We start from the raw sequence: 10,438 nt of genomic DNA on the forward strand, positions 1-10,438 counted from the left end.
GGTGGAATTCAAAAACTATTTAATGAAAGGGAAGGGGGATACAATTTAAGGGGTCAGTTAAATTATAAAATTCATGCTATATGTACAACCAAAAAAAGATTTTGTATTTCCATAAGTGGGGTAAAACTATGGAACAATTTAAGTGTGGACATAAAAATAGTAATAGAATTGATGAGTTTAAACATAAATATAAAGGTATGTGTCAATCAAGATATATTCAAGAACAGGCTTAATGATTGATTAGATGGAACATTGTGGGTGTGGTGTATGAATGTTAACACCTTGTATTAATTCTTTAGTATGTTACTTGTGTGGTGTAGAAGATAATTATTTAAGAATGTAATTATGTAAGAATGTTAACATTCTGTTATAATTTTTTTAGTATATTACTTGTGTGGTGTAGAAGAGAATTATTTATGTAGAGATACTGCTTGCAAACCAATGATGGTAAGATGATGTCATGGGGTAGGACTGGATAAGTCTGACTTCTTCCTACTCTGTTCAAGCATGTACTAGGTATAAGCAAATTGATATTGGATTAGCATTTGTGGATATGTGTGAAATTATGTGTGTTGACATATCGACTATCTTTACATGTTTGAAAGAATAAAATCCATCAATCAATCAAGTGGTTAGCTTAGCATAAACACTGTAAAGATGGGGAAACAGCTAACCTGGCTAAGACTTTCTAATCTTGTTTTAGACAAAACAGAATAGAGTACTTAGAATTAAAAAAAAATCCAATCTAAACAGGGTAGCTAAAAAAGACTTCAACACATTGCAAAGTACAATTACAAATGACCAATCGCAGTAATTAATGAATGGAGTACAGCTTATATCTTGGGGATGTTTTAGGTCTCTCTGCCTAATGTTGTGATTTATGTCACCATTGAACAGTTATGGTGATTTTATATTTACCATACAGTACATGCTGAATCTGTATGTCTGCACTAAAAGCACAATTTTTACCCTTTTCATACTTTTCAGGAATACGAGGAGAGCCCATCTCTGCTTTATGGTAGTTCCGTACCCAGAGGAGTGATTCTTCCTCACAGTTCAGAGGAGCTACCTGTGTACCTGTTGGCTAAAGTCGTTGGAAGGCTGCATCACATTCTACGCATTGCTGTGTTTGGTAGCGTTCAGCCACCCCTGGTCAGTGGAAGTGTGTTTGTTTATGAGTGTGCGCTTCTAAGTGTGTATGGTCCCATTTGCACTTGCTATTAAAATGCGTCTCAGTGATCTGAATACAAGTGGGCAGCCGGGAAACATCACCGTACACACCTGTCAATGTACATGCGCCTCCAAGGTGTCTAGCTGACCACTTGTGTTGTCAGTTGTAGTCTCCCTAAGCAAAGATGAAGAAGTAGACACGTGTCACATCTGTACATGGATGTATTATAAAATCTTTCATAATATATCGATGGATTTATATTGCACGTTTCTTCTTTTGAATGTTGGCACACTCTCACCCAAGCAACTACAATGTCTTACATTGATCATGTATTTTCATCTAATGTCCTTGTCAGAGATGCATCAGGGCACACTAGCGTTTTCACTATAAAAGATATGTGGTCAAATGCTGTTTACACTTGTATTTAGTGCTGCCCACTTGTGATCTGATGCATTTTAAAACCAAGCCCAAACGGGTTTGGTCTATGCTATTTCAGGTCACCTGTGTCCATGTCTGAATACAGGCACAGTGTTCTTCTCTAAGTTGGTTACCATATTTTGTTCTCTAATCCTCCTCTTTTCTTATTTACTCTGCTCCAGGAGGTGCTCTTATCATGTATTGGGCAGGGTCCAGTGGTTCATGTTCAGAGCTCAAAGATGGACTTTGGCAGAATCCCGGTTCTGACTGACATCACTAGAACCCTGCAGCTGTCAAACCAGTCACCAATTCCAGCCCACTTTACTGCTCGCATGGTACAAAAACATGTCAACACAGACTTAACTATCAACGCACATACTGTATGACCTCAGTTATAATTAAGATGAAAAAAGAAACTTTACAGGTCCTCAGATCTACTAGCAGGATGTTACAATGTCTGGGACTATAAGGTAATGAACTGAAAGCATCATTATCTAGTTTTCATTCTGTATATAGTAGCTTTATATCCAGCCGGCTACTTCGTCATTAGCTAGTTTACAAACCTTCTGTCTTTAACTAATTGTACATCTAATTGGACATGTAATGCATGAGTTAATATGTTCAATGCTTTGATAGCACTTGAAATTTTTAGTTGCCTGTTCAGTTTCGCTATTACCACTGAAGAATAAGTGATTTTCCTCAGAGTAAACTCCTTTATGCTTCTATTATAAACTGATCAGATGCTGTCATTTTGTCATTTCAGAATGGGAAACTTGAAAATTTTATGTGCAAAATGTCAGTTAATGTCTACAATACAATGCCCACAGTTCAAGTGACAGTTCAGTGACAACTTCTCTTACATTTAATCTGACATTTGTTTAAGAAACTGACTTGCTTTCAGTGTTTACACTCTCAGTTTTGAAATTAAGAGAATGTGATTCTTGCAAGTCTTCATAAGAGACTTGCAAGATTGAATAGCTGTGTTGTGCAGGAGTGAATAGTTGTACCTGCTTTTATTTATCATGCTTGCTAAAGGAAACTTGAAACTGTCCAGCAACCTGAGATCTAAAAGTCATTATATTCACTCTTTCACTCACCTCCTGGAGGCTTCTCTTTCACTGTGCATTGCCTTAACAGCACTGCCTGATATCCACGGGGAACAAACTTGTAACTGGGTCTATACCTCAATACTTCCTAAGCTGACATGGATCTGACTGTGTGCTCACACAATTTTAAACACACACACACACAGGGTCAGCTGCAGTTACACTGCAGCTCACCCATATTGCAGTGTTGAGGGAAGGAGTTTCTTCTCTGTGTTCTCAAGAGTCAGTCGATGCAGATTCTCCTAGAATTACATTATATCGCGATCAATAGGCTGGCAGAGAGCAACGTACTGAAAATAGGCATAATGACAGAAAATTGCATGGATATTGTGAAAGGCATCCACACTTACTTGTCATTTGAGTGAAAAAATTGACTATGACTTCATCCCTAAGCCAACCTAAGTTTTTATAAGTTATTTCATACATTATCAGAGTGTATAATGTGAACAGTGTCCAAGCACTGCAGTCTGGACATGAACATCTTTATGTTTGCATAGTGAACCCTTTACTAATACATTTTTTAGCATGTTTTTAATTTCAGCCGTCAAAATACAAATAGAGATACAAAGCTAAAAATGCCACTGTAGAATATTTGACGAGGGAACTATCTGGCTGTAGTAGTCACTGCAGCACCAATGCAGGATTTATACAGTTTGATGTCCTGTTAATATCTGTAACAGCATGCAGCTCAGATTTGGATTCTAACCCTTTCTGATTTGTGCTGCATTCAAGAGCAATCAATGCTAATCAAGCTGTGGGATGCAGTAGGTTTGATGTAATTTTTGAAATTCCAGTCATCTTTGTCCTCTCTCCAAGGACTCAACCCCCTGCTCCTTCTCCTCTTCTGACTCTACACACCCCTTTATCACAATCACCAAAATATCGACCCGCCCAAGTTCACTTTCACTGGCTCTTTCCCCTGATCATAATGTTGAAAAGTGATCTATGACTCCCAAAGTCATTTGCTGGTCAAATGTTACTTGTGTGTGTGAAACATTTGTTTTTATCAGGTACTCCTTCACTACGGGCTTTTTTTGTAAAGAACTGGCTTTGAATAGAGACATCAAACAAAAACTGCATTTCAGTTCAATTGCCATATTTCCATGATTTCCCCATTGATCAACAGTCTGTTGTCCTATAGGCAGTGAATGTGCCCAGGTTTCACTGCATCTCTTGGAAACTCTTTCTCAAAATCCCAATTAAAATTAAAAGTTTATGTTCCAGCCATCCATCAGCAGAGATGCTGTATAGAACATTGCTGCAGTCCTGATCACTGCTTTGTTAGATATATATACAGTACAGTGAGCACATTTATCTGCTTTGCTGAAAGACTGAAGATGAATGTTAGATTTACATCAGTTCTTTTCTTTACATTGGATTTTATATAAGTAAATTGTCTTATATTTATATAGCACTTTTCTATACATTGCAGCACACTTGAAGTGCGTTCACACTATTTTGCCCATTAACATTCCCAAACATTGACACATTCACACACCAGTGATATCACCGGGAGCACGGTGTCCTGTTCAAGGACACTTCAACACATGGACTGAAGAGTGTGGGTATCGAACCACTGACTTTTCGCCCTGCTCTATCTCCTGAGCCACAGCTGTCACCCAAGTATCGATCCACCCAAGTTCGCTTTTGATGGCTCTTTCCCCTGATCATACAAATGCTGAAACATGATCTATGACTTCCAAAGTCACTCGCAAATCATAAATCCAAATCTCATAAATCCAGTATAAAGATCCACAAATCTGAGAAACAGGATAAATACTGAGTTTGTCTTGCCTCAGTCCTTTTTATTGCTTACATCAAAGACAATGTAAGAAAAATTAATTTTTTTAATGTGTTACAGCTTGTTGCATTTTTAAGAATACTTTAGCATCCTTCTATACCATTGTTTCATTGCATATCATACTTTACCCATTATCTTGATCCTAGTAAGAGGATGTTTCATCTTACTTACTTATATCAGGCATGGAGCCACTGCTCTACTTTTGCCTCTAAGTTCTCATGCTGCACTGAAACACTGATTTAATTATCCAGCTATATGATATAGACATCTATCTTTCAAGCACCATCTATGATATAGGTTTAAATGGCTTGTGGAACAGTTACAGGAAAATGCCCCCATATATTTTCATGCACCACATTTCAGTCATGAAAGTAGCTGCTGTAAGTATTACTGTGCCCATGTTTCATCTCTACGCATCCAAAGACATCAGACATGTCCCATAGTAACAAAAGGTTTGTGTTTCTGTTTCCTCAGAGCCATGGAAAGTCATTTTGGCATGTTGAACCCAGTGAAGGGAAAGTGCCACCAAAGAGCCAGTTCGAGCTTAGGGTTGTGGCACACCTGAAGGACTCTCTCCACTTCCAGGACAGGCTAGAAGTGTCTATCCAGGACAGTCTATCACACACTGTTCCTCTGTCCGCTACAGGCACTGGCACTACAATTGTCAGTGACAAGCCTTTTGCCCCCAGCCTTGACTTAGGAACATACTTCAGGTACAGTAAAAGAGGTCCCACTCATGAATTAAAGTCTAACTAAATATCAATGATATGGTGATTGAGAACTGAAAATGTGGTGCTGACAGTATGCCTTCACCTCTGTGCCGCCCGAATGTCTTATAAGCCATGAGTCATGCCAGTACCACTTCAAGCTAACCAACTATGGTCAACGGATACACCGGATGTACTGGGGGATTGATGGCTTTCTGGCCTCCTCAAAAACCCACAAGGGGGACAGCTTGCCTGGCCAAAACTTCCTGCCTTCCATCTCCGCTCACAGGAGGAAAGAGTCTCTGGGCCGTAAAGCTTTCCTCTCTAGCAGAGAGAAGTCGGTGTTCAGCCTCAGCCCTTCTCGAGTGGAGCTTTTCCCAGGCTGCTCTGCTGACATGGTGCTGACGGCATCTTCAGACTCCCCTGAGGTGACAGTTGGTTTGCAGTAATTAAAGTGAATTAACTCAAGCTCCACATTTCATAAACACAGCCAGTGCATGTCCATTAGAGTCGATACATGTTGCAGTACATGTACAGAATCAATTTTCTTCTCCTGCCAGGTTGTACAGGAGCGTCTGGTGTGCCATGGCATTGTGGGTCATGAGCACAAGCACATCATGTCTGTAGATGTCACCTGTCGTTTTATAGCTCCAGTGCTCAGCATTTCCTCCAAACGCCTGAACTTTTACATAGAGAAGGTTGGTCAAAGCAAGATGAACAGTGCTCTCTCTCCAGGATATTTTTTATTTACCGTACACCTAGTATATATCAGAGTACAGTATATAGTGCTGTAACATTCCTGTAGCTCAGGCATGTCTTTATTGTGTTGGATCAATTGCCGAAGCATTATATGTACTGTACTGTATATGTGTTACAGGTCCCAGGAAACAGTCTGATGCCCCTGTATGAGAAGCTGGTTTTGGAGAATGTGTCACCTCTGTCTCTATCCATAGAGCTTTCTCTTGCAGAGCCATTCTCTCTGTGTGAAGGCCCAGTAGACCATAGCTCAGCTACTACTAAGGTACATGTAGAGTTATTTCTGCCAAGTGGTCACCAGTGACTGTAATGAGGTGGTTGGTTTGTGTTTTTTTTTTTTTTTATTTGGAGCCCCAAATTTTTTATCTGTGAGCCCCATATCTGAAGAATCACTGCCCTGGAATCCCATGCAATTTATAGCAGAAGTTCACAGGCCCACTTTAATTATAGTCTTAGCAAAGTTAATCAAAACTGAACTACGTATTTTCTCATCTTCCAATTTAATACTGTTTTTATCTAGACTGACTGTTGTAGCTTGTCCTATCTTAAGTAACCAGCTGTCAGAAAAAGGTAGAGTAAAAAATATTTCCCTCTGAAATGGATATAAGGTTGGACAAAACTGATATTTCATATTTAAGCATAGAAACATTTCAAATTTTTTGCTGTTAGAGCTAAAGTATTAATCAGTACAATAAATTCACATTTGCATTACACTATGAATGTTTTTATTGTATACCTGTAACTTGAGTTACACTGAGTGCTGTTTTTTTTCTCCGTGCTTTGTGTATATGTACACTTTAGTAGCAAATATAGTAGCAACCTCACTTTGTTCATTGATTTGACTTATTTATTGAGTCAGTTGTTGAACTAAACTTTTTTGTCAGGCGGGCAGGTAACTGGTAGACCCAATATGCAGACACACTGGGAGTGGAACACAAAAGGAGTTTATTTAATGTGCAAAGGAAGGCAGGTTACTGGGAGGAGAGAGAGGACAGAGGCAGAGCAGGTACTGGACAGGACAAAGGTAGAGCAGGTTCTGGATGGAACAGGGAGGCAGCGTGTAGCTTGGGACAAGGTATGCAGTGTGGAGCTGACAGAAGGTGAGTGGAGAACAAGGGAGTGCAGAACGTGCAGAGCCGGGGGAACGGAGAGCTGAAGAGTGCAGAGCCGGAGAACGGAGAGCTGGAGAGTGCAGAGCCGGAGAACGGAGTGCTGGAGAGTGCAGAAACAGAAACACAAGACCACCGAGCCCAAAGTCCAAGGGCACAAAGTATCCAAAACAAAAAGAGAGGGACTGGGGACAAGTGCACAAAACAGAAGGGAAATAGTCCAAGTAAACGGGGTGCCCATAAACAAAAAAACAAGATGCCCACACCCAGGAGGCGACCCAGGAGAACCCAACATGATGGGGTGGCTGGAGGGTCAGGCACTAGCGGCCAGACACAACCACTCCAGCAGACCAGAGACCAGGCCGGGAACATGAGAGGTCACTCAGGCGGCTGACCTCGGAGCCAAGCAGTTAGAACAGAGAGGCCGCTCAGGAGCGGCCAGCAAGACGTTCCTCTGTTCCTGAGGTCCTTGCTGGAATGTCTTTTTTGGTGCACTTAGAAGTAGGGATCTCAGCAGGGATGCTTCTGTCAGCGCACTGAAGGTAAAAAGCTTCAACGGGGACACTCTCGTCAGCACACCATGGACCAACATGGAGACAGGAACAGAGGTGGTGTTGGCATGCAAGCCGACCCACTTGGGAACCCCAGTGCAAGCCTCTTCGTCGGCACATGGGCAGAGAGCTGAGTTCCCAGCGGGGACGATCTCGTCGGTGCACCGGAGTGGAGCTGCATTACAGTACCTGACATCATCCTCTGGCACTGCATGAAAAGGAACTGACAGGGCTGGTCGCCTTCTGCATTGATGACCGCCACCCCAGAAGACGGGGTGTGGCTCCAGAACAGACAAGGGCAGCCCAAGCTCGGGCACCAGCGGAGACAGCTGAGACTTGGGAACAGGCTCAGGAACTGGCAGAGGCAGCAGCAGCTGTGTGGCTGATGGAGACTGGGGCTGTAGGGCAGGCTGAGGAGTGGGCTTCTGCCTGGAAACAGACTGGGACAGAGCCTGCAGCTAGGGAACTGGTGGAGATGGAGGCTGCAGCTGGGGAACAGACGGAGATGGAGGCTGCAGCGACAGAGCAGGTTGGGACGGAGGCTGCAGTAACGGAGCTGACTGGGATGGAGGCTGCAGCTGCGGAGGCTGGTGTCGTCAAGTAGACTGGGGACTGGGCTGCAGCTCGAGGACTGACTGAGATGAAAGCTGCAGTTCAGAGACAGACTGGGGCTGAGGCTGCAGCTGTGGAGCAGGCTGAGACAGGGGCTGCAGCTCGGGAACAGTCTGAGACGGAGGTTGCAGCTCTGGTTTGGAGCATCCCTTTCTCTTCACCGTCTTTTTCCTTGGACCCACAGGACAGAGGGCCAGCCAGGTTCCCTCAAAAGGCAAGGGCTCGGGGTCGTCAGATTCCAGGCCAGAGGATAGGAAGAGAACGCCCAGGGCTCAGGACTTGGGGACCGGGTGGTACTGGAACATCTCATCTCCATCCAACCGGTCATGTTGCCGCAGGATGTCCCAATAATAGCCATCCTGCCAGCAAGAGTCTAAATACACGTCCTCCTCAGCCTGTAGCTCTTCCACCTGGAGTAACATGTTCTCAGGAGGTGTGCCAGATGGGGGTGGCCCCGGATCAGGACCTCCATGTGGGCACAGAGCTGAATGCCAGTGATCTCCCGCCACAGAGCTGATAGCTCGCTGGCTGTGTCCGCAGCATCCATGTCTGGCTGGTTCATTCTGTCAGGAGGGCGGGTAACGGGTGGAGTGGAACACAAAAGGAGTTTATTTAATATGCAAAGGAAGCCAGGTTACTTGGAGGAGAGGGGGGACAGAGGCAGAGCAGGTACTAGACGGGACAGAGGTAGAGCAGGTTCTGGACGGGACAGGCAGGCAGCGTGGAGCTGACAGAAGATGAGTGGAGGACCGGGGAGTGCAGAGTGCAGTATTCATAACAGTATTCATGACATGCTCTGGACAGCATTACTATTTATAAGATGACTTAGAGATTCCATGATAGATGTTCAGGGCATTTAATCCTATAATGCCCATTTATTCATTTCATTATAGCTCTAACTTCCAGTCTGTGAGTTGATCAATCCAGGGTAGGTTTCTGAATGAAGCTTACTGCTGTATGTCTTTTCCCAGTCCATATTCTTAGGTGATCGCAGACAAGCTGAGGTGTGGGTGTGCTTTAATCCAGATTATTGTCAGGACCGGATATCACGAATCATGGATGAGGTAACACTGGCGCATTTTTTGCATTGCTTTGCATTTCATTAGGGGCCATATTGTGTCCTTCTGAGCACAGCATAGTTTAGTGCATGTGACAGCGGATCCTGGAGTCTGCTGCAATATTTACCTGTTCTACCAACCATTCTGGATAAATAGATTTAGTTTATTGACTTTCTTTTTCAGTTCCTTGTGATACACTACCAGGGACATCCACAACAAGATGTGGTAGAGTTGCACGCTGAGGTCCACTTCCCCAATCTCCATTTCTCCTCCACTACAGTGGATTTTGGCTGTGTGCTCAACTGCACAGAAACTCAGAGAGTGATCACAATCACTAACTGCTCCCTGCTGCCTGTAAACTACCATTGGGCTTTCCTGGAGGACAATAAACACTGGATCATCAGGTATATTTACACTAAAAATGTCCACTCACCTTCATATCAATTACCAGTTATACTCATATTTACAGTACACTCCACACTGGATATATAATTACATACAGTAGTATAGCAGAAGAAATGCAATATAAATCCTCCCCATGGGGGAACATAGTGGGCTGTGGGTAGCACCCTGCTCTTTATTTTCACTTGAAAAGCCACAGCTAAGAACATTCTGCAAGCATGTGTTGAGATATTTTATCTTTATGATGATTACATTTGATATTTGATGAGACTGTGTAATCATAAACTTTTATCTATGGCACATATAAAGTCCTTTTTTTTAACTTGCAATCTTTGCAAGATCTGCTGGCATATTGTGATCTCCCCCACTTTTTAAAGTACAAAAAACAATCTTAAAAGCTTAGCCCTCTGAACTGGAAGCCAAATCTGTTGTAAATTTGCTGCAGAAGACAAATGTACTGATTGTGTACTTCTCAAACGTTACAGTGCCTTTCTCAAGCCTTTGTATTGGCTCCTCTTCCTTGAAATGGACTGAGAATGCTAAAGTAGTCTGTCTGGCCATGGCCTTTGACCAGCTGCCTGCTATAGCTTTGCAAGATTTATCACCCTCTACTGTCTTTTTCACTTAACTCCCTTTGCATCTATTACAGTAGTAGTCTTTCATTTTGTTCCTCTCCTTGTCCTTATCTGAGAGTTTTACTTTGACATATCTTTTTTCATTCCTACTCTCTTGTTTCTTCCGCCTGTGT

At 42.8% G+C, this 10,438-nt stretch overlaps 1 protein-coding gene across 1 annotated transcript in view; it reads left to right on the forward strand.

The window, feature by feature from the left end:
- Positions 1 to 10,438, forward strand: part of LOC109952933 (hydrocephalus-inducing protein homolog) — a 48,717-nt gene that overhangs the window by 32,614 nt on the left and 5,665 nt on the right. The window contains exons 17-24 of the mRNA XM_020588261.1: positions 988 to 1,152; positions 1,771 to 1,923; positions 4,970 to 5,208; positions 5,336 to 5,630; positions 5,763 to 5,900; positions 6,080 to 6,223; positions 9,202 to 9,294; positions 9,472 to 9,692. Coding sequence (XP_020443917.1) covers positions 988 to 1,152; positions 1,771 to 1,923; positions 4,970 to 5,208; positions 5,336 to 5,630; positions 5,763 to 5,900; positions 6,080 to 6,223; positions 9,202 to 9,294; positions 9,472 to 9,692 — 1,448 coding nt within the window. The remainder of the gene's footprint in view (positions 1 to 987; positions 1,153 to 1,770; positions 1,924 to 4,969; positions 5,209 to 5,335; positions 5,631 to 5,762; positions 5,901 to 6,079; positions 6,224 to 9,201; positions 9,295 to 9,471; positions 9,693 to 10,438) is intronic.

The sequence above is a fragment of the Monopterus albus genome, unplaced genomic scaffold (genome assembly GCF_001952655.1).
Source record: "Monopterus albus unplaced genomic scaffold, M_albus_1.0 scaffold518.1, whole genome shotgun sequence".
Lineage (NCBI taxonomy): Eukaryota > Metazoa > Chordata > Actinopteri > Synbranchiformes > Synbranchidae > Monopterus > Monopterus albus.